Source organism: Phialemonium atrogriseum (assembly GCF_030411735.1).
Source record: "Phialemonium atrogriseum strain 8032-3 unplaced genomic scaffold QBC33scaffold_3, whole genome shotgun sequence".
In the NCBI taxonomy this organism is placed as follows: Eukaryota; Fungi; Ascomycota; class Sordariomycetes; order Cephalothecales; family Cephalothecaceae; genus Phialemonium; species Phialemonium atrogriseum.
In genome coordinates this window covers 457,197-477,767 of record NW_026848140.1, presented here as the reverse complement: position 1 = coordinate 477,767, position 20,571 = coordinate 457,197, and the positions used below count along the sequence as shown (strand labels likewise).

Here is a 20,571-nt window from a genome sequence, read left to right as displayed (position 1 = left end):
TCATCGTGAACCTAGTTGCAATAGGAAGACTCGTTTAGCGAGCCAGTTATTTATGAAGTGAGGGTATGGATCTTCAGGTTGAGCGTTAAGGGTTAGGGTTTCATAAGATTCTGCTTAGCCCATGGGCGCTATACCTCATAGTAGAGTTCGACCTAATCGACCTCTAACACATCTACAGATGCACAAGTAAGAGAAACAAAACCCCCCTTTAAAAAAAAAACCGCAAACCATGGTCCAGAAACCCTTTCCTAAAGCCCGGCAGCCAAAGAAGGTCGTGAAGGCGACCCCCAAGCCGGAACCCGCCCCGGCCGGGAGCCAAGCCGGCATCGCCAGCCAGCAGCTCATTCTGAACGTGTTCCAGCACGCCTTCAACGACCTGCTCCGCTCGGACACCCTCGCCGCCGCCCTGCAAGAGGTCAAGCAGGCGCTTTTCAACAGGGAGTTTGACAAGGCCTTCGGCAACGAGGCGAACCTCGAGGTCTACGCCGCGAGGTGGAGCCCGACCAGGGCGCTGTGCTACGAGTCTGTCCTGCGGATGATAAGGCCCCATCTGGACCCCATATGCCTGCCCGACCCGCCACCGGGCGATGACGACGGCGCAGCCACGCCGGGCCCACAAACCCTGCGGGTGGTCGCCATAGGTGGCGGCGCGGCCGAGCTGGTCGCACTAGGGGGCTTCCTCCGCCGGACAGGAGGGGGAGGCGACGACGACGACGACGACGGAGCGGACAGGGATTTCCCCCTCCGCGGCAGCATCCTCCTCCTGGACTCGGCTCCCTGGGCGGCCGTGGTGGCGCGCCTGCGCGAGTGTCTCACGACGCCGCCGCCGCTGTCCAGGTACGCCAGCGCGGCGGCCCGGGAGGCGAGCAGGCCAGCCGTCGAGGCGGACCGGCTGTCGACGGCGTTCGAGCAGGTCGACGTCCTAGCGCTCGGTAGGACCGGGCTGTCGGCGCACGTCGGAGGTGGCGGCCGGCCAGTGCTGGCGACGCTGTTGTTCACGCTTAACGAGCTGTTCACGGCCGGGGGCGTCGGCAAGACGGCCGCCTTCCTCCTCGACCTGACGGCCGCGCTGCCGGCCGGGTCGCTGCTCCTGGTCGTCGACAGCCCCGGGAGCTACTCCGAGGCCGAGGTCGGGAAGCAGGCCCGGCGATACCCGGCGCAGTGGCTGCTGGATAGGGTGCTGCTGCCCACCGGGGACGCCCCGGTCGTCGAGGGCCGCAGCTGGACGAAGCTCGAGTCTTGCGACTCGGTCTGGTTCCGGCTCTCCGGGGCATTGGACTACCCCATCCCGTTGGAGGACATGCGATATCAGATGCACCTCTATCGGGTCGACGGTACGGATGCTGAAAGCACCGAGTCGACAGATTAATGCCTATACACAAAAAAAAGTCGTTTCCCGTTATAGACATTATTGTATCCCTTACTTTGTATCCCTTACTTTGCACACCCTCCTCGCTCCTAGGGGTATTCTCCTTAAAACCAACAGAAAGAAAAGGATCCAAGAGGGGAAAGGCTAGCCGTGCAACCGATGCCATCACGCCCACACCAGCTTCTTGATCGAGTGGCCCAGCTGCTCCAGCAGCCCCGTGCTGCGCCTCGCCTCCGCCAGCGAGATGATATCGGCCTTCTCGACAAGGCCCCTGTCCTCGGCCTTCTTGCCCTCAAATCTCACCGGCTGGGCCTGCACGGCCAGGCGCTCGATCTCCGCCGCGACGGTGACCACCTGCTGGATCTCCGTCGGCCGGGCCGCTGCCCCGGCACCACCGCCACCACCACCACTACTACCACTCCCCGTGGCGGTGGCGCCCTCCTTCAGCGCCTGGTCCGCGATGGACGTCGTCGCGTAAAGAGCCTTGAGGGCGATCTTGCGGGGCGGCGGCGGTTGGGGCCGGCGGCCGAGCAGGCCTGCGAACCCCGAGGGGCCGTCGCTCGTGGTGGTCGAGCCCGAACCCTTGTTTGCCCGTGCCTTGAGCGGGCTAGACATGGAGGAGAGGGAGCGGGTGTTGATCCTCGTGATGTCGTTGCTACCCGGCGTGTACTCGACGACCAGGCCGACGTTGCGCAGCTCGTCGATCTGGGAGGGCGAGATGGTCGAGGTGATGTAGGTGCCGAAGCGGATGCGCTGCACGTGGGAGAGCTCGACGCGCTCGAAGGAGCTCACCTTGTCGAGGCTCCAGTCGAAGCGGCACAGGTACAGCGCCACGTCGGTCAGCAGCAGTACGGCCTCGTCAAAGGTCTGCGCCTTGACGCTGTCGGGCACCCCCGGCGTGAGCATCGCCCAGCCACCGATGAAGTCCTCGGACTCGTCCTCGACGACCCGCTTCTGGCAGAGTTCGATGGCCTGCTCGCGCAGCTTCTGCATCGACACGGCCGGGTCCTGGGTCATCATCGCGGCCTCAAACTCCTCAAACACCAGCGCCGTCACGTTGCCAAGTAGGAAGTCGATTGTCGCTTGGAGGAAGAAGTCGTTCACCATGCTCGGGGCCATGTTAGCGGATAATGTGCAGACGGGGGAGGGAGCTAGAAGGATAGATAGATCGATGTATAGACGAATAGATAGCTTACCCATTGAAGAACCGTGTTAGTGACAGACCTGCGTCCATCAAGGCGCCGCGGTAGTTCCTTTTTCTTGTACGGGTGTAGTCACCCTTCATCGCGCCAGTGGAGGCATATTGCTTCGAGATGGCATCGCCATTATCCGCCCAGAGCGTGTTGAACCATGCCGTCTCCTGGTCCAGCTGCACGCTCATGTCGAACCCCTGCGCCTTCAGCTGCATCTCCAGCATGTGCTTGGCGAAGGAGCTTTGGCAGACGTTCGTCCTGTCCAGACAATCCATGCAGTTCGTCCGTAATACCCCCTTCTGCCGGGCTATGACCTGGCCATCCACCGCCACGGTGCTTCCGAGGCTGTCCAGCTTTCCGCCCAGGGCTTCCAGGAGGAGGGCAACGTTCTCGAACTTCATGCCCCGGCAAGCCGAGTGGAAATCGAACCACTCAAAGGGGATCTTGTCCCTGCTGCCCTCCCCTTCGCTGTCACCACCCTCGACGTCCTCAACGTCCCCGGGCCCGGCTCTGGCCTCCTCGTTGAGACGTCGAACGCTACTCTCGTACACGTCCCCGATCGACGCCTCGATGCCATGCTTCTCCACCAGGTTGACAATCTGGAGAGATCCGTAGTGGCTCTCAAGCCGGTAGAAGTGCTTCTTCAGCGCCCGGAAGTTTGCCTCGGCAGAGTGCCGCAGCTCGGGCGCGGGCCGGAGGGAGTACGGCGACTGTCTGAAGAAGAGGGGGATGCTGCCCCTGATCTGGACGAACGAGAATACCTTTGCTGCCGGGTCCCATGTGGAGGGCGAGAGGATCTGCTCGGACTCGACCGAGTTCGCGACGAAGCCCTCGTCGTCCACGCCGCGCCGGAGGTACCGGAGCCCGGCTCTCTTCACGGACCGTCTGGAGATGAGGGTTATGTCGAACTGCTTCTGCGACGGCCGTAGCTCGCCCGAGACCCTCTCGCTGGGCGGCGGCGACGCCGGATTCGACGCCTCGAAGTTGCTGAGCTCCACCGAGTCCTTGGCCTCGTTGTCGATCTGTGGCGGTTGGCTGTCCACGATGAAGGTCTTCTGCCCAACGAAGCCTTGCATGAGTGGTAGGGTGAATGCGTACACGCCAGCATCAATAAACGGCCGGATCATGTGTCTGTTCCAGAAGTACATTGGGTCGGCCTGTTCGTGAAGCGGCGTGGAAGGGACTCCCGGGTTGGCCAAGCTCCGTGTGATATCGTAGTCGTAGGAGAAGAAGAAGCTTCGACTCGAGCCAAACAGTATCTGGGTCGTGCGCAGCAACTTGGGCAACAGACCACCCGCAGCAGGAAAGCTGTTATCCTCGTCGATCGCGGATTCCTGAAGGTTCGCGGCCCCGTCTCTCTTCAACGCTCCTCCCTCTTGTACCTCTACCTGTGCGGCTCCGGCACCTGCACCGGCACCCGCACCGCCTGCATCGGCGGTCTTAGTGCCCGCCGTATCGGTCAATCCCATCTGGCGCTTCTGGTCCAAGGCCCAGCCCGTCCGACTGAACCAGCGCTGGGCGAAGCGGCCATAGCTCCCCCTCCGACTGATAACGTCGCGCGCGATGCTGGACCTGCGCGCGGCGCCCGCATCCCGGCCCGCGGCGGCGGCGGCAGCGGCAGTGGTGGCGGGGTCAGCTTCGGCGGCGGAGTCCGGCTCGTCGACGACGTCGCAGTCAACCTCGTCGCTGTCCCCGGAGCGCACAGTGAGGTCCTCCTCGCCGGAGCTCTCGCCGCCGCTCGCCTCGGGGCTGTGGCCCTGCAGGCGGATGGCCGTCTGGGCGACGGCGGCGCTGGCGTCCTGAGGCGAGGTGCAGGGCGTGAGGGCCACCTCGGTTACGACGTAGACGGGCGAGCCGCGGATCTGGGCCACCTGCTGGCGGCGGGTTATCGATATGAGGTAGGTGAAGCGGGAGACGGTGATGAGTCCTGCAGGTTGGAAGTTGGTGTTAGCATACTGCTTGTTTGCGCAAGTGCTTCTTTCTGGGCATGACTAACCGACTACCCCGAAGGCCTCAAAGGATGAATTCGGGGTTGAGATATCTGGGGCATAATCGCGAGAGACGGGAGATATCGACACATCTCCATACTTGATCTTGACAGGCGGTGGCGGGCGTTGGTCTTTCCTAGAGTTGAGCGGTTGCAGTATTAGTCCGTCAACAGCAGCACAAATGACGAGTTTACGAGCAAGGCCAGGCATCCTGGATAGGGACAAGCAGTCTATACATAAGACAGGACAAAAACTGAAAAAGACAACAGATAGTGTATGGATATGCAAAACCGCGGCATACAGGCAATGAAACTATTATCGAGGGCGGTTGAGATCCGATTAGTGGAGTGGTAGCAGCTCCCATGCCATGCACCCCCCCACGTCATAGCAGGCCGGGCCGGAGCCGGAGACCAGGTACCCCTCCATTCCCGCGGTACCACTCAGTATCGGAATTAATTACCTATGTACCTGGACAGAAGATTACGCAACATATGCATATCAAGGGGCAAGGTATTCTTAGATACCATATACCAAGCTTGTTACATGTCGTAGGTAACGAGGCAATGAGGCATAGACGTGCGCCTTCTTGCTATGCAGAGATCGGTATATAGGTAGCTGTCTAAGGCACAAGGCACAATCAGAAGCCATCATCAGGGACGCCCTTCCCACCCTCGTCCTTCTTCCGCTCCTTATTGACGGCGGCCCACCACGAATCAGTCTCCTCGCTCGAGGTGCAGTTCCCTTCCTCATCCAGGGCGTCCCACGGCTTGGGGGTCAGGATGTAATGCACGTTCTTGACGCACTCATCCCTCCAGATGGGCGCATGGACATGCTCCCACCTCAACGTCTTGAGCGCGTTGTACACATACGGCAGCGGGACCCACCGGCCGCGGAACAGGCTGGACAGCAGGCTCTGGTCGGCAAAGTCCATGGCGCTGGCGTTATGCTCCATATGCTCGACGATCTGCCCAAACACCTCCCGCGAAGGGTTGACCACCTGCAGCCCGCCGTTCATGAAACCCAGCGGGCCCACGGCCGGGTCGGCCGCGACCGTCTGCGCCGCCTCGGGCTCCCCGTGCTGCGACGTGAAGGCGCAGTGTTCCGGCACCCAGTCCGCCGGGTAGTGCGGCTTCTTGAGCGGGTTGCAGACGCAGGCGTGCCCGGCCGCGAACACGCGCCGGCTGACGGGGCCACGCGCGGGATCGAGGTTGCCCGCCGCCGCGACGGCGGGGGGGTCCAGCTCCAGGGTCATCAGCTCGTCCATGTTGCGCAGTACGAGCATGTCGCTGTCGAGCTGGACGACGCGGTCATACTCGGTAAGAGAGAAGGGCGTCAGCTTGCTCCAGCAGTCGTAGAAGCGCGGGTCGTTGCTATAGTCCTTGCCCTTGGTGGGCAACAGGTACTCGATCCGCTGCTTGGGGATGCCACGGGCCTCGAGGGCGGCAAGGCCCTCCGCAGGGAAGGTGTCTGTGTAGAGGGCGACCAGCGGGTAGGCCGAGCCTACCTGCTTGAGGGAAAAGTCCAGGGTGAGGAGACCCGCCAGATAGTCTGTGTTGGTAATGAGGGTCGTCCAGACTGAGCGATTGTTAGTTTTTGGAGAATGCGAAAGGCATATTATTATGGGAATAGCTTCATGTGCCTTTTCTAGATTCTGTTGCCCGATTTGTCTCCGTCATGATGATCGCGATGGCTGCCGTCGGCTTGAGTGGTTTATTGCTGCTTTATTTTATGTGTGTGTGTGTGTGTGTGTGTGTTGCTTATCGGCACTTGCAGTCACTCACTTCAAGGTGCGAATAATCTCATGGGACATGACACTCGCCAGGAACCATGGTGAGAGTAGAAAGGACACAAGAGGAGAGCACTTTAACGAGGTATTTCACGTTGCCAACTTGACGGGATGATAAGTATCTCCCATCTCCATATGCATGGCGGGACGTAGCCAAGGGCTAGAAATTATCGCGACGGCGGCGCCTTCGGCTCGCGGCGCATATATGGCGTTATCAGGCACCTGTAACTGCAATTGGTAGCGCCTCGTTCCCGAAGACCTAGTGCCAAACGCTAATTATACGGGGCACTTACTACGTGGTAGGTGCCTAAGGTAGCACGGGTAGGTACCTACAGGTTGGCATGTATAGTGTACCGTGTACTCCGTACAGGACGTGGGAAATTCCGAATGCCGAAGGAGCCCAGTGCCGAATGGAGTTGGGTTGAGAATTGCAGAAGAGGTGAAGAAGATTGCCCGAGACATAATTTAAGCTGGGTGACAACAATAGGTCGAGTAAGGTTGAGAGACGGGCGGCATTCATGGTATGGCTGTAATAATAGTGAAACAACCTTTGGAATCTACCTAGGTAGCCAGGCAGTGGTACAGTAGGTAGGTACAGTTACGGATACTTACATAAACCTGAGGTTTCAGGCTCTCAGTGGACCGAATCAGGAACGACTGGACCACCTTGTCATCCAACAATAACATAAACGCCGTAATTCGAATCTCGCCTTACAAGATTACATGATTCTATTCTTAAGGCATATTCTTAAGGCAATTGTTTCCCCGAGCACCTCATTCTTGCCTTACCCTCGATAATCAAAGCCCGGTCTCAAGTCCACCAGTCCCAGCCGCTGCCTCCACCGGATCTTCCCCGACATATATCGACTGACCTCATATCCGCTGTTGGCGGAGAAACCCCGCCGCCGCCTATGTGGCTCGCGTTTTCAAGTTTTCAATTGCAATTGCCTGGCCTGGTGGTTTTGGCAAGGGTTTCAACCTGCTCTCACATCCCACTCTGAATTTCGACTTCCTATCCCCTTGGCACCAAGTAGAGAAGCGCCAAGATGGATGCTATGAACGCCGTGCTCAAAAACTTCAAGAATATCCCGTGTCCGGCAGGAGGCAAGTGTACTCAGTCAAACTGCCAATGGAAGCATGCATGGGATCAGGAACCCGCCGCAAGTAGCCGTGATGGAGAGGCGGATCAGCTTGGCCCTAGGAAGCGCCTCAAAGTCGGCCAAGGAGACGAGGCCTTGAAGGACGCGAATCAGACCAAGGCGGCCATCACCACTGCGAAGAAGCCAGTGTCACCACCGCCCTTAAAACGGAAGACACCGACGGCGACACATGACGGGGCCGCTTCCAAGGATTCCCCGTCATCGACCACTTCAAAGCCTCCGACTCACTCGAGCCGATCGTCAGTCAGTCGCACCCCTACGTCAGCTGCGGCGAGCCCAGCGAGTCCGCTCAAGAAGACGGCACCAAAAGCACCTCGTAAGCCTGAGGCTCTGAATCCCAGACATCTGAAGTCGTCGCCGGCAACCCACGAATTCCGGTTCAGGGCTCTTGCTATGCTGCACGAGCAATTTGTCCGGCTGAACAACGAGCTAAAGAGAGATGCCAGCAACGAGGAGGAGAAATTAGTCCTAACTGACCAACAACTCATATGGATCGCCCTGGATGAGGAGGAGAAGCTCGCTACTGACAAGCCTCCCATCTATACTAACGTCATCAAAAACCGTATCACGAGCTACAAGCGTTTGACCGTTGCAAAATGGAAGGAGGAACGTGAGGCTCAACGGAAAAAGGAACTCGCCGCTATGACGGGCAAGGTAGCGAACAAGCCAGTCCTCGGGCCGCCGAAGGTCATTCACACCGGCCTCACTCCCGAACAGGAAGTCGAGTTCCTCTCTCGTCTCCTTACTCCCATCAAAGATCTCGGGCAGTTCGGCTACGTCCCTTCCGTGCCTACTGAAGATGACGTCCGGGAAGCCCACAAGGCGGAGGAGGCCGCAAAGGGTTGGGAGGTGTGTGATCGATGCGCGACGCGCTTCCAAGTCTTCCCTGGTAGGCGGGAGGACGGAGCGCTCACGTCGGCTGGCAAGTGTACCTTCCATCCCGGTAAGCCATACTTTCCCGAGAAACAACTAGGCGATAAGTCCAGGGTCCAGAAGCGGTGGCGGTGCTGCAAGGAGGCCGTGGGAGACACGCCAGGCTGCACCAAGGCCGAAACACACGTCTTCAAGATAAGCCACCCCAAGAGGCTAGCCACTGTGCTGCCTTACGCCGAGACACCCCCGAACCCGCTCGCCCCCACTAACAGGGCCGTCTGCTTTGATTGCGAGATGGGCTACACGGTTCGGGGCCTTGAACTTATCCGCCTGACGGCAACGAGCTGGCCTGACGGCCAGGAGCTTCTGGACGTCCTCGTCCAACCCCTCGGCGAGATCCTGGATCTGAACTCGAGATATTCCGGCGTCTGGCCCGAGGATATCATCAACGCCGAGCCCTTCTCCCTGGCAAAGAGCGACGACGACCAGCCGCCTCTCCCGGGCCAAACCTCGGCAGAGGATAGAGAGGAGGGCGAACTCGAGGACGTCGGGCCTCCGAAAACGAAGAAGAAGAAGAAGATGCAGATCGTCTCCTCCCCCGCCGTGGCCCGTGACCTGCTCTTCTCCCTCATCTCTCCCGCGACCCCGCTGATCGGCCACGGCCTCGAGAACGACCTCAACGCCGTCCGCGCCGTCCACCCGACCCTCGTTGACACGGTGCTCCTCTACCCGCACAAGCGCGGCCTGCCGATCCGCCACGGCCTCAAGGCCCTGATGGAGGCGCTGCTGAACAGGGCCATCCAGGTCGAGCAGACGACGGACGACGGGAAGCCCATCGGCCACGACAGCGCAGAGGACGCGAGGGCCGCGGGCGAGCTCGTCCGCCTCAAGGTCCAGCAGGAGTGGGCCCGCTTGAAGGGGCTGGGGTGGACGCTGGTGGATGGTGAGTTCGTGCCGCCCGTGGGAGAGGGCGATGGGAAGGGTGGGGGGAGCCTGACCGAGGCATTTCTGGAGAAGCAGCAGCCTACTACTGCTGATGCGCCTGGTGCTGGCTCGTGAGCCCACGCCAGCTTGAGACTACGGGTTGCCGGGTTTTCTGGGGTACAGGCAGTTGCCGCCCAGGCCCGGAAGACCAGCGAGTTTCTTCAAGTGTTGGAACGAATCAAGGTGCAGAATTGGATCCCAAATCGGCGGAAAAGCATACAGTGATCTACCTAGTCATCAGCACATTTCAAGTGCTTAGATGGCTCCACCCGTTGGGAGAGGCTCATGATAGCCATTCACGTACCTAGGAGCGTTAATTGGCACATAGGAAACGTGGGCCAAAAACAAAAATCTACTCCTCTGCATCATGACCATATTTGGAAGAGGGGAAGATACAATGCTTGATATCAGCTAGTAGTACAAACGGGCAACCGATTTTTGGGCCCCCCTTTCGTCCCCCTTAAATGGCAGCCATTATGGGGGGGAGATGGATAGCAGTAGCCGCCCCCCTTTCTTCTGCACACGCCCGCACACGCCCGATATCCACCCCCCTACTTATGCCCGTCCCACGTTCATCAACAGATTGGCACCGCTCCCGCCGCCGGGCAAGTAGACGACGTTGGGGTTGTTCGCCAGCGTCTGGGCGATCTCGCGGCTGGCCTCGATCTTCCGGATCTGGACGAGGCCGTCTCCGGACTTTGCGATGGCGCGGCTGATGGTCTCGGCGCTCTCGGCCTCGCCCTCGGCGCGGATGACGTTCGCCTGGCGCTCCTGCTCGGCGCGCTCGACGATAAAGCGGGCGCGCTCGGCGTCCTGCTGGGCGATCTGCTTCTGCTCGACGGCCTTTGTGAACTCCTTGCCAAAGGTCATGTGCGTGATGGACACGTCCTCGAGCGCGATGTTGAACTCGCTCGCCCGCTTCACAAGGTCGGCGCGGATGCGCTGCGAGACGGCCTCGCGCTGCGTGATCAGCTCCGCCGCGTCGAACTGCGCGACGATCGACTTGAGGACCTCGTTGCCGATCGAGGGGAGGACTCGCTCGTCATAGTCCTGGCCTAGGTTCTGCGTGTGGGGGGTGGGATGTCAGATGGGATGGGACAGATGGGAAGGGGATTCGACTTTTGCTTGTAAAGTCTGCGTATGGGTGATAGTTCGACGGCTTTGGGAGAACGTACTTGGTATATCTTGGGCAGTGCCTTAACTTCGGGCCGGTGCAACACTCTCAGCGTCAAGCTGACCATCTGCAAGTCCTTGCTCCCTGTTGTCGTGGCGATATTTCGCGGCTTCGTCCGCACGTCGAAGACGATGGCTCGTTGCAACCACGGCACCAAGAAGTGTGTTCCCTCGTTGATCACCGTCTCCTTGACTCCTGACACTCTGTCGAAGATGACAGCTCGTGAGCCGCCCTTCACATCGTAGAGGGAGGCTTGAAGGAAGCCGAGGCCAACGGCCGCCGGGATGGCCGCCCGATAAATAAAGCCGAGTCCGCTTGCCGCCATCTCGAACGACTATTTTCTCCGAATTGGCTCGTGAGCGTGTTATCAACTTTGAGCCGTCTTCGTTAGATCCCGAGGCAGGTAGGTAGCTGAGCTTAGAACTTGAAGAGATGATCCGATCAGAGCTATTCCATGCCCACACGGGATTGGTTGCGGGAAGCTCGGAGGCGGCTGAACTCTTCGGAGTGATGTTCCAATTTCCGCGCTAACCCCTTTTGGGGAAGCTTGCTCGGCATCTCGCTCGACTGATTTCGACTTCAAACTTGGTCCTCTTCCGACTGATTCCTAGAACCAATTGCGCCAATTGAGCCTCAACCCACAACGCCTTGAGCACCTCTGCAACATGCGGCCTACCCAGATTCTACGATCCGGGGGCGATGCCCCCCTGGGCAAATACAACAAGTCAGTACTCCCATTTGCCTGCGAGCAGACTCGCGATACCGCTTTCGACGAGCCCGACCTTTCCGTCTATGAGCAGCAACCCCTTATACATTCTCGTTCCTAACTAACTGTCTATTCTTCCAGATATGTTGGATATTGGGGAGAATTCGGTGAGTGATTCGATTCATGCTTCGCCGGGCGAATGCCTGTCCTCCAAGCCGAGCCCTGGATGGACGATCCAACGAAAGCGCCGAGGATACCACTGAGAGGGCAACGGGATGGGGAGTGACGGCGGGGCCCGATCACATGCGGATATCGACTGGTTGCAGCTCAAGGATTGCGTTCTAACCCGGGATATCATTCAGGTGGTCGACCACAGAAGGGAATCATCACCTACGGACTCAGTCCCAACCGGCAGAACCCGTTCGCCGGTGCGGCACACGACGCGATTTTCAACACATGGAGACGAGCCAGCGCCCAGGTGCTCTATATCGCTCCCCCCTTCATCGCTGCCTATTACCTCATGAACTGGGCCACCGAGCGGTACGATTCCCCCCCCCCCCCCCACCCGGTGAACAAAGGCCACGCCGGATTCTGACAGTGCGCAGGAATGAGTACCTCAACTCCAAGGCTGGACGTGCCGAGTTTGGCGGCGAGGCCGAGTAAATGGATGTGCAAGGGGAGTCAACAGGGGCGCTGTTCGATGACGTTTGTCGCATAGATGACGAGACTTGTATATCAGTTGATCACGGAGGCGGAATTGCAAGTGAATAGATCTCATAGCGTTCTCTGCTTGGCCGAGTGTTCCCAAATTGTGAGAAGCTTCCTTCGACAGCGGGAGGGAGTATAAATCCAATATGTGCTCCGTCACCCGTGCCATTTTCGATATGCAGTTACCCGGTATGGAGAAATTGTCCTATCACGGCCTTTGTATTTGGAAGCAATGATCAAATCGCGACTCAAAAATGGAACGCGTGAGATTCCGACAAATACTCAAACAACTCTTGGAAACGCTCGGTAGATCTAGAGTCCAGAACCTTCATGGAATTATAACTAATCAAGTCGGTGTTGCTGTGGGTGTCGCTATGGCTGGGGTTGCTGCTGACATTCTCCATTGCTGAGCCCTCAGCTGTGGAAAAGGCCCCGTCACCTGTCAAAAGCTTTGAAGCCGTGAGATCCGCCCCGAATTCTTCAACGGATGCGAAAGGTGCATCGTCTAGTTTTCGCAGATAATTCAACCTACGCCTTATGCAAGTGACTCGATGAGACCCTTAAAAGCCACACACATCTCTGTGTCTTTGTTCTATGGTTGCGGGCCGGGCACCTACCGAGGTGGCTTGAATCAAGGTTGCAGAAGTCCCAGCCCCAAGACGGCAGGCTACCTGCTAGAAGTACTTACCTATATCCGTCAATTCTGTGAGAGGTTGTCTGCGTGGGTTGTATAGTAGGAGCTTCTATGTCATAAACAGACGACCCAACACCTCAGTTTGAGAAGCTCTCAAGGCTGACTGACCATTGACTATCCTAGAGACTACATCCTAGCCTGCCGCCTTGCATTGAGGTAGGTGGTATTCATGACATCCGGTTGACGAGCCGAGAAGCGCTGTGTCCATGCAAGATGGAGACCCGGATTTACGGCACAGGCGAAACGGACCGATCCAAAAAGACGGTAGCATCAAGACTGCCGCGCCAAGACACAGTCAGCCCAAAATATGTACTCGCCTGCTCAGGACTACGGAACAAGCCTCCGCAAGGATCGGACAACACTATATGTAAATTAAAAGTGTCCCTAGGCCGTCGCACTCGCCAATTCGCATAGATCCTTCCAGTGATGGCCTCGCTCTAGAACAACGACATGCAGGTCGTTCACTCTCTTCAACAGCATGTAGCGCCACGGCCGCATCCAACCATCTACACAGCAGGCGCGGATGGGGGAAGATGACGCTGTAATTAACGGCTCGAAACTCGACAAGTGAAGTGAATCTGTCGAACCGAGATCCGGCGACCTTCGGCAAACGAGATGGTGTTTGCACATCTTTAGGAGCAACCGGACGGTGAATGACTAGCACTGGTTGCGGCCCGCGTCGCGGAGTATTCTTGGGGGTCAAGTCCACTCTCGCGTATTGATCCTTCGCCGATCGACCACTCGAATGACGGCATGAATATTCGAAGGATTCAGGAGAGCGACTGCGTCTGCATGAGTCGCTGGTGCCTGGACCGAGAACCGAGATGGGAACTCAGCGGTCATATCCCATGGTCCACCGAGAAGAAAGTCTATAAAGCGGCCATGGTCGTCGGAAAGTTAGTACCAGGAGAGAAACAACGAGCCTCGTTCAGCACCACAATCTTCAGAATCCTCTTGCCTTCTCGATATCTCCCAAGATGCACTTCAACCTCACCGCCCTTCTGGCCTTCGTAGGCATGGTCAGCTCCAGCGCCATCCCTCACTCCCACGAGGACTACGAGAGCTCTCCTGTCCCGAGGAGCATTCTCGAGGCCCGCGACAGCTATGATTGCAAGGGCAGCAGCATGTGCAGCAGTCTCAACGTTGCGGCTTGCGACGATGCCGTCAACAGCAAAATCATCCGCAACGACGTCGTGAACTATGGAGCTGATGGGTAAGCTTGCAGCCCGCCCGTGTCTCAGGGATAAATCCTCCTCGTAAACACGAACATGTGTGCTGACTTTCCGCTATAGGAGTGGGAGACCACATGGGGGAGCCTGCTCGGCAATCGCGTTTGGCTACGGCTGTGGTGTCTTCATCCAGGGGCAGAAGAACTGCGCTCGGACGGGTAACCAGATCTGGTGGGATTACCAGGACATTCGCAAGAACGGCTGCCAAAAATGCGGTACCAAGCACTGGGGTGACGGGTGTATGACAACCATCAACTACGTCTCCGGTTGCTAAATATCAGAGCCGACAAGCTGTCTGTGAGGGCAGGAGCAGCAGGGCATAGGGTGGCTCGAAGGTGGACCATTGAGTGGACAAGAAACGGGATGAGAGGTTTTTATGACGCTCAGGGTTGGCTCAGAAGATTGGCTCAGAGGGCGCTGTTGAAAAGGGGTAACGGAAGGGGGGGAGGTATATGTTTAGTCCAGACGGACACTTAGGGGAGGGGGGATCACTAGGGATCACTAGGGATCACTACATATTCGGAAATTGAGAATAACACCATTATTCTGCCTCTAGCGATGTTGCAGATTCATGGCATCAACTGATCAAAGTATTTTCTTCTTCGTGATGTGTAGCTTCACCTTTATTGGGTCTATTCCGTTTTTCTTACTCTCCCTCTCCCGTCAAACATGTTCGTTGCTGCCAGACTGGGAGGTGCTTCAGTGGCAGGAATTGATGGTCCCCGAATGTGCTAGGGGGAAGTGTGTAGTCCTGTACATGGTTTCCTTCTTGTGGAACGGTAAGTAATAGTCTTTGGAATTTAAAGATATAAGCCAACAGAGATTGAAGAAATAAAGAGGGAGTTGTGGGCTTGTAAGTAAAAATCTTGATATTAAAGATATAGTTACCTAGACAGAGATCTAATTAGAATAAATAGGAGAGCTAGATATCGATACAAGAGAGGGGATAGGTAAAGGTTTCTGAGGGAGCGATGATGAGTGTTTGATTTTCCTCATACTTATGCGAATACCAAGGCTACTTTAGTTTACTGGAGATAGGATTTGAGAGAGAGGTATAGCTGCGACAATGGAAACCGAAGACGATGACTTTTCCTTGCGCGGATACCATGAATGTGGGTGTCATTGGCGATGAAACTGTGAAAGAAGTTATCCTGTTTTACTAGTACAATGTTTCCAAATCTCGGCCATGTGCAGTTTTATCTTATGCGCGTTCACGGTGCTTTCCTCCTTTAAAACGCCTTTCCAGCGCCGCCAAATAGATCTTACGGCCCCTTTGCTATTGCTTAGCCCCCCCGTCTGCTAGTAAAGTCTAGTAAGATAGGATGTTCTTTCCTTATAGGTAGGATAGCATGTGATGAGGCACCTAATTATGTTTCTTTCCAAAAGGGGCAGGATCGTTCGTTGCCTTGATTCAGAGCGAAACCAATCAAATATCAAGTGCCAAAGTTTAAAATGCAGTTACTCACCTTTACTACCTAGCTAGGTAGGTTGGCATGTCCATCACCCCCAAGCTCACCTCTCCACCTCTCCAATAGACAAGCCCGAAAAGCCCAAAATGGCAATCACGGACATCTTATGGAATAATTATCTCGCCTTGTTGTGCGTTCTCCTTCTCTCCCCGGTCATATTGTACACCACCGGGCATTGGCGGGTCATTGTCATTGTCACCAGTGGTGCCGACTACGAGGATGGCCATATCGTCGAGTGGACCATACGCGAGCCGCGTCTTCGCATAGGCCCGACCGACTTGATCATTAGCAGGCATACGACAAGGTCTGTCGCATATGAAACCACCTGATGACTGGGATAGCCTAGTGGTATGGCATCGCATTGGGGAATTCGGAGTCTTTGGTAAGATTATACCTTATAATCCAAGATACTAGGCCACATCGACTGTGTAGATGTGTCCTATATCTGAAATAAGGAAGATGGACACAAACCGAGTCATTGTGCTGGGCATGACTTAATTACTGACTGTCCTCTAACCAGGACCTACCACTATCGTAGAAGAGCTGGTGCGCACCGGCACGCTCTGACGAACACCAAGGTTATCCCCTTCGAAGTTAACTATCATCTTGCTATGGTGATTGAGCTCCGCTCCAGAGCAGCCCCACCAGGGCCCTACAAGGTAGAATAAGAGTTGTCCGAGGCATGAGTGGCTGGCTAGTGCAATAACGCTTGGGAACTCTTGTTATTCGGTCTATTATTATAAATTTGATTCAAGTGCCGGCTCAAGATGAACACAGACGAAGTAAAGAGGGCTTCAGGAAACGGGAGACAGGATGAGCGTACAGATTAGTGCTGTTCGTTGTGTTTCCAGTCAGGTGGCAGGCGCACGTGAACAAGTCTTCCGGGGCTTTGTTCCCAGAGCCCCGGTTTTTGTTGAGCTCAAGCTACCGGGCGACAAAGAGCAGCCGATGAGACCTCCACCCGCCTCCACCCGCCTCCACCCGGACCTTATGGATATGGATAGCGCTGGTATTTTTTAGCGTTGAATTGAATCCTCTTGTCTTCGATCGTGGTGCTGCTGATGACCAACGCGACCGTCAATGGGCCCTGTAAATTGCATTGACTCGCGATAGCCGCTCCTCTGTTTGTCGCATTTTCGGGTACCGAGGCTGACGACATACCCTGTCACTCCCCCAATCCAACCCCCCCTGTCCTAAACCAGACCCAACACACTCGTTTCCATCAGGTGCGCAAAGACAAACAGAGCAAGGAACTGGAACAGCAAAGTCCCGCGCTGTTCGCGACAACCTCGACGGCGCGGCTTTCATTTCGTAGCTTGCCCTTTTGGATCTTGTTGGCTTTATTTTTGGTACTTTTGAACCCACCCGCCGCTGCCGACCTTCATGGCTCTCTCTCCCTCGACACAAAGATGAACTCGCTCAACATTATCTCCGCCCGAGTGTCCCCCACCTCAAGCCCGGTACCGTCGCGATCCAACTCCCTCGGCCCACTAGGCTTGGCCTTGACGTCCGAGAACGATAAGGAACAGAATGGCGAAAGCACACATGCCGTCAGCGACTCAGATACGTTGATTGCCGAGCCCGACGAATTCCCCACCCAGAAACCCGGCAACGAGCCCGACGGCGACCTCGACGAGAAGTCGCCGCTGCTCGCCCGCCACGGAGAATCCAAGGCATTCGGCGCTCGGTCGTCTCTGTGGCATCTCATCCCGAGGCGCACCGCGAGCGCCATCATAGACTCGATCCGCTGGGTCCTCTCCACCCTAGCCGCGCCTGGTGTTTACCTCATCGCTTGTCTGTACGACGAACATGGGAACTTTGCGCCGCTCCTACAGCTGAGAAAGGTGTTTGGTGTATACCAAGAGAGCCGAAACAGCCTGGGTGCAGATTACGAAGAACCGATGGCCGAGGACCAGAAGTCAGGGCGCGGGAAGTTTCCAGCCACGAACGTTGGGGAAAGTCATGGCGCGGCCGCTGGGCGGCGCTCTCGCTCTCCTGGCTCCTCGTCGTCAAGCTTATCATCCGAGTCCGAGTCCGACGAGGCCAGGAATGCGGAGGGCGGAAATCGAGCGTTGAGCAAGCACTCGCGTTCAAAGTCGCTCCACGACACCGAAGAGGTATCCTCCGGGCAGCGATCAATCCGAATAAAACTAAACTCGGACCACTCGCTACGGCAGAGGAAGCATAGGAAGACACAGTCTGCGAGTCCGCGCGGAAGCGGGGGTCCAGGTTCCACGACCAGCGATATCTCAGCGCACCTCAAATCTCCCACCTCTCCCGTAGGGGCTCTGACGAGATACCCCAAGACCCCAGCGCCCCCGAGGCCTCTAATACCACGCCGGCAGCCGTCGTACCTCAACTTGGAGCCGGTGGATCGGAAATACCAGAAGACACTAATTTTGGATCTAGACGAGACCCTAATACACAGCATGTCAAAAGGCGGCAGGATGAGTAGCGGGCATATGGTGGAGGTCCGACTGAATACAACCTATGTCGGTGTCGGTGGCCAGGCAAGCATCGGGCCCCAGCACCCGATCCTGTATTACGTGCACAAGCGACCTCACTGTGACGATTTCCTACGAAGGGTGGGCGCTCTCAAAGACCCTTTCTGGCTGGTGTTCGGCTTGCTGACGGATCATCTCAAGGTGTGCAAGTGGTATAACCTAGTCATATTCACGGCTTCGGTCCAGGAATACGCAGATCCCGTCATCGACTGGCTAGAGTCGGAGCGCAAGTTCTTCTCGGCGAGATACTACCGTCAACACTGCACCTTTAGACACGGGGCCTTCATCAAAGACCTGAGTTCGGTCGAGCCGGACCTGAGCAAGGTTTTGATCCTGGATAACAGCCCGCTAAGCTATATGTTCCACCAGGGTATGAGAATTCGCGCCCGAAACTGTCTGTTGGGAGGGATTGACTGCTGACTTGTTTACCCCCTTGTGAAGATAACGCCCTCCCAATCCAAGGATGGCTTAACGACCCTACCGATAATGATTTATTACACATCGTTCCGCTTCTAGAGGGTCTCCAGTACGTCTCGGATGTTCGGGCCCTCCTGGCTCTACGAGGCGGCGAGGATGGGCAGCATATGGCATGACCTGGGGGATAAAGGGGCGAAATTCATTGGGGACGATGTGCTCAAAGAGAGGGAGCGTCGTCGACTGGAGTTCCGAGTGTGTATTGTATGGGTGTAGATTATGTGGGTGTGCTTCTTTGGTTTGGTAGAAAGCGTGGTAGGCATTGCCATATTCGCGATATTCGCACATTCATGCCTCCGCCACCGGTTCTCAGCCGTTTGTGTGTCTGTCTGTATGCTAAGCACGGTGATGCTCCGCGCTCCAAGCTCGCGCCGTGTCAGCTACCGGGTATGTACCACAGTAATTGCAACTAGGTATGTAATTAACACTGAGACCCTTACATTTCCAAGGAATTCCCACGTCCCGAAAAAACCGGAGGATCCCGCCCATTAATGGCTACGAAGTGGGGTCCTTGAGTAATGCATTTCCTCTTTCCGATCCTTCCAGCTCTATTCCTTGAACGTAGTACATCCATGGAGACTACGCGCAAGGATGGGAGTTTTTGAACTACCTCGGCCAGGAGGTTGGCAGGACCAACTTCCATGCCAAAGGGCAATGGCAAGCAGGAGAGGCTCCAAGCACCAAGGTCAGACAAGTGGTCCCCACAGTTGGCCCGCTAAGCATATGAGGGGTCTCCGATGATTGGCTCTGGACTCTGCGATCGGCCGTGTCTTGGGTGGTGACATCATCATACGCAGCGACGGAAGGGAAGCTTGGGGAAGCTACGATGATGTTGCGTGGAACAGGCTATGAGGAGCTCCAGCTCCATAGGGTTGCCTCATTCCGTTGCTAGCCCGTGACGCAGCCAGTCCCTCACATAAAAGCCTGCGAGGCCCCCTAAACCTTCACTCCTCCATCAATTTGCCATATCACCAAATCGTATCTCCAATCAATCGACAACAGACGAGCTATATCTCCCAATCATCCCTCAAGAACTCTTCTTAACAGCCACATTTCACCATGTCTCTGCACTGTACGTCTTTTCTTTTGTACTCGCCAATCGATGACATAGTCGACAGAGCGGTGGGGTTGAGAATCAGATGGTTGTAGTTCGACGCTACAGAGAAACCAACCTCACCCAACCCGAGCTCGACTATCTATCTCTATCCACACCAGGGATAACGAGTTCTCGCTGACAATCAACTTCTGCTGCTCAGATCTTCCTCCCGTCAAGCCCTCGGCTATTGCTCTAGGGACCATCTTCAACCACACCGTAGAGTTGGCTGGTAAGTTCACTTGAACCCGTCCATCCGGCTCTGGAACCAGAGCACTGACACAAGTCCGATCCACAGTTCTCAGCCCACTCTTCGGCCAGACGTACCAGCGTGCCAAGGCTGCCGACACCAAGGAAGAGTTTGTCCGCTCCAAGGAGGCCACTTCCGCCGCCGTTGCATGGGGCACCTCACTCGTCGGCTCGGCCCTGCAGTCGTATGGCGTGGGAGCCCTCATCAACGCCACCGGCACCCTTAGTTACAAGGGCGCCGCTTACCTCGGCGGGCTGATCTTTGCGGCCACGAGTGGTCCTACCGTAAGTCCAAGCCGTGTCATCGTGACTGACAGGGAGCAGAACTAACTGACACCCGTTTAGTTCCTCACCCAGCTCTTCACCGAGAAGCGATCAGTCGAGACCGTGGGCATCAGCGCCCTCGCCAAACTCTTCGAGACTGTCGGCCTCTCTGTGTTCCTCACCTACTGGGGCACTCGCACCAACCCGTTTGACTAGGAAGCTGGACCCGTCGTTTTAGTGGCCGAGTTTGTTGTACTAACACCAAGTCCAGTTCTTCTAGCCGATCGGGGACTCCTCTGGGCCAGAACGCTTTCCGATCTGAGTAGGGTAGTTCGGGGCGTGGCTCGGGGCTCACGGGATTAGGATGCTTTGGGACACTTGTGCTATTGGATTGTGGTTCCGGTTTCCTTGGTTTGTAATTTTGTAGTCGAGGATTTATGGGAATTGTACGGCTTTTGAAATTTCGTATCATTGCTTCCATGACATCAACATCAGGGCGCCCAACTCTCCTGCCCTGCCCCGAGAATGCCCGACCCAACGCCGCGACAATGTTATCAACAACATGTGTAGTTAGCTGGGTATTTCCAAGTCTCAGAACCACAAGCCAGGTTTTTCATTGATGAAAGCCTGGACAGTAAACCCACGTTGGGCACC

The 20,571-nt window shown here is 56.5% G+C and overlaps 11 protein-coding genes across 11 annotated transcripts; 8 read left to right on the top strand and 3 right to left on the bottom strand.

Moving 5' to 3' along the window:
* The first annotated feature begins 56 nt into the window (after positions 1 to 56).
* Positions 57 to 1,491, top strand: QBC33DRAFT_221813 (uncharacterized protein). The gene has a single exon (XM_060422783.1). The coding sequence runs from the start codon at positions 230 to 232 to the stop codon at positions 1,367 to 1,369; it is 1,140 nt and encodes a 379-aa protein (XP_060287130.1). The 5' UTR covers positions 57 to 229; the 3' UTR covers positions 1,370 to 1,491.
* Positions 1,452 to 4,890, bottom strand: QBC33DRAFT_221817 (inositol 5'-phosphatase). Its single transcript, XM_060422784.1, has 3 exons — positions 4,559 to 4,890; positions 2,566 to 4,489; positions 1,452 to 2,477 (listed from the first exon to the last, which is right to left on the bottom strand). The coding sequence occupies exons 1-3, from the start codon at positions 4,758 to 4,760 to the stop codon at positions 1,535 to 1,537; spliced, it is 3,069 nt and encodes a 1,022-aa protein (XP_060287129.1). The 5' UTR covers positions 4,761 to 4,890; the 3' UTR covers positions 1,452 to 1,534.
* A 265-nt stretch (positions 4,891 to 5,155) lies between these two features.
* On the bottom strand, positions 5,156 to 6,511 carry QBC33DRAFT_221648 (nucleotide-diphospho-sugar transferase). The gene is made up of 2 exons (XM_060422781.1): positions 6,190 to 6,511; positions 5,156 to 6,125 (listed from the first exon to the last, which is right to left on the bottom strand). Exons 1-2 carry the CDS (start codon positions 6,224 to 6,226, stop codon positions 5,188 to 5,190), a joined length of 975 nt encoding a protein of 324 aa, XP_060287128.1. The 5' UTR covers positions 6,227 to 6,511; the 3' UTR covers positions 5,156 to 5,187.
* Positions 6,512 to 6,970: 459 nt separating this feature from the next.
* On the top strand, positions 6,971 to 9,668 carry QBC33DRAFT_221619 (uncharacterized protein). Its single transcript, XM_060422780.1, has one exon. It carries the CDS (start codon positions 7,383 to 7,385, stop codon positions 9,426 to 9,428), a length of 2,046 nt encoding a protein of 681 aa, XP_060287127.1. The 5' UTR covers positions 6,971 to 7,382; the 3' UTR covers positions 9,429 to 9,668.
* Positions 9,557 to 10,992, bottom strand: QBC33DRAFT_526136 (band 7 family-domain-containing protein). Its single transcript, XM_060426881.1, has 2 exons — positions 10,529 to 10,992; positions 9,557 to 10,415 (listed from the first exon to the last, which is right to left on the bottom strand). The coding sequence occupies exons 1-2, from the start codon at positions 10,850 to 10,852 to the stop codon at positions 9,909 to 9,911; spliced, it is 831 nt and encodes a 276-aa protein (XP_060287126.1). The 5' UTR covers positions 10,853 to 10,992; the 3' UTR covers positions 9,557 to 9,908.
* Positions 10,993 to 11,053: 61 nt separating this feature from the next.
* Positions 11,054 to 12,284, top strand: QBC33DRAFT_526134 (cytochrome b-c1 complex subunit 8). The gene is made up of 4 exons (XM_060426880.1): positions 11,054 to 11,251; positions 11,375 to 11,400; positions 11,596 to 11,773; positions 11,839 to 12,284. The coding sequence occupies exons 1-4, from the start codon at positions 11,193 to 11,195 to the stop codon at positions 11,894 to 11,896; spliced, it is 321 nt and encodes a 106-aa protein (XP_060287125.1). The 5' UTR covers positions 11,054 to 11,192; the 3' UTR covers positions 11,897 to 12,284.
* Positions 12,285 to 13,439: 1,155 nt separating this feature from the next.
* On the top strand, positions 13,440 to 14,198 carry QBC33DRAFT_221700 (uncharacterized protein). The gene is made up of 2 exons (XM_060422782.1): positions 13,440 to 13,848; positions 13,928 to 14,198. The coding sequence occupies exons 1-2, from the start codon at positions 13,613 to 13,615 to the stop codon at positions 14,136 to 14,138; spliced, it is 447 nt and encodes a 148-aa protein (XP_060287124.1). The 5' UTR covers positions 13,440 to 13,612; the 3' UTR covers positions 14,139 to 14,198.
* Positions 14,199 to 15,419: 1,221 nt separating this feature from the next.
* QBC33DRAFT_511717 (uncharacterized protein) lies at positions 15,420 to 15,900 on the top strand (the record flags this gene model as incomplete). The annotated part of the gene is made up of 3 exons (XM_060425858.1): positions 15,420 to 15,637; positions 15,675 to 15,715; positions 15,854 to 15,900. The coding sequence occupies 3 exons, from the start codon at positions 15,420 to 15,422 to the stop codon at positions 15,898 to 15,900; spliced, it is 306 nt and encodes a 101-aa protein (XP_060287123.1).
* Positions 15,901 to 16,742: 842 nt separating this feature from the next.
* On the top strand, positions 16,743 to 18,430 carry QBC33DRAFT_444714 (nuclear envelope morphology protein 1; the record flags this gene model as incomplete). Its single annotated transcript, XM_060424287.1, has 3 exons — positions 16,743 to 17,918; positions 17,979 to 18,207; positions 18,279 to 18,430. The coding sequence occupies 3 exons, from the start codon at positions 16,743 to 16,745 to the stop codon at positions 18,428 to 18,430; spliced, it is 1,557 nt and encodes a 518-aa protein (XP_060287122.1).
* On the top strand, positions 18,345 to 18,990 carry QBC33DRAFT_526125 (uncharacterized protein). Its single transcript, XM_060426879.1, has one exon. The coding sequence runs from the start codon at positions 18,531 to 18,533 to the stop codon at positions 18,801 to 18,803; it is 273 nt and encodes a 90-aa protein (XP_060287121.1). The 5' UTR covers positions 18,345 to 18,530; the 3' UTR covers positions 18,804 to 18,990.
* Positions 18,991 to 19,370: 380 nt separating this feature from the next.
* On the top strand, positions 19,371 to 20,133 carry QBC33DRAFT_511715 (DUF1761-domain-containing protein; the record flags this gene model as incomplete). Its single annotated transcript, XM_060425857.1, has 4 exons — positions 19,371 to 19,383; positions 19,568 to 19,636; positions 19,703 to 19,938; positions 19,999 to 20,133. The coding sequence occupies 4 exons, from the start codon at positions 19,371 to 19,373 to the stop codon at positions 20,131 to 20,133; spliced, it is 453 nt and encodes a 150-aa protein (XP_060287120.1).
* Positions 20,134 to 20,571: the final 438 nt, after the last annotated feature.

Coding starts and splice junctions, on each gene's coding strand:
- QBC33DRAFT_221813 (XM_060422783.1), top strand. CDS start 230: ATGGTCCAGAAACCCTTTCCTAAAGCCCGGCAGCCAAAGAAGGTCGTG.
- QBC33DRAFT_221817 (XM_060422784.1), bottom strand. CDS start 4,760: ATGCCTGGCCTTGCTCGTAAACTCGTCATTTGTGCTGCTGTTGACGGA. Junction 4,490..4,558: donor TGAGGCCTTCGGGGTAGTCG/GTTAGTCATGCC, acceptor TCCAACCTGCAG/GACTCATCACCGTCTCCCGC. Junction 2,478..2,565: donor CTAACACGGTTCTTCAATGG/GTAAGCTATCTA, acceptor CATGGCCCCGAG/CATGGTGAACGACTTCTTCC.
- QBC33DRAFT_221648 (XM_060422781.1), bottom strand. CDS start 6,226: ATGACGGAGACAAATCGGGCAACAGAATCTAGAAAAG. Junction 6,126..6,189: donor GGCAACAGAATCTAGAAAAG/GCACATGAAGCT, acceptor ACAATCGCTCAG/TCTGGACGACCCTCATTACC.
- QBC33DRAFT_221619 (XM_060422780.1), top strand. CDS start 7,383: ATGGATGCTATGAACGCCGTGCTCAAAAACTTCAAGAATATCCCGTGT.
- QBC33DRAFT_526136 (XM_060426881.1), bottom strand. CDS start 10,852: ATGGCGGCAAGCGGACTCGGCTTTATTTATCGGGCGGCCATCCCGGCG. Junction 10,416..10,528: donor CACTGCCCAAGATATACCAA/GTACGTTCTCCC, acceptor CCCCACACGCAG/AACCTAGGCCAGGACTATGA.
- QBC33DRAFT_526134 (XM_060426880.1), top strand. CDS start 11,193: ATGCGGCCTACCCAGATTCTACGATCCGGGGGCGATGCCCCCCTGGGC. Junction 11,252..11,374: donor CCCCTGGGCAAATACAACAA/GTCAGTACTCCC, acceptor CTATTCTTCCAG/ATATGTTGGATATTGGGGAG. Junction 11,401..11,595: donor TGGATATTGGGGAGAATTCG/GTGAGTGATTCG, acceptor GATATCATTCAG/GTGGTCGACCACAGAAGGGA.
- QBC33DRAFT_221700 (XM_060422782.1), top strand. CDS start 13,613: ATGCACTTCAACCTCACCGCCCTTCTGGCCTTCGTAGGCATGGTCAGC. Junction 13,849..13,927: donor GTGAACTATGGAGCTGATGG/GTAAGCTTGCAG, acceptor TTTCCGCTATAG/GAGTGGGAGACCACATGGGG.
- QBC33DRAFT_526125 (XM_060426879.1), top strand. CDS start 18,531: ATGTGGGTGTGCTTCTTTGGTTTGGTAGAAAGCGTGGTAGGCATTGCC.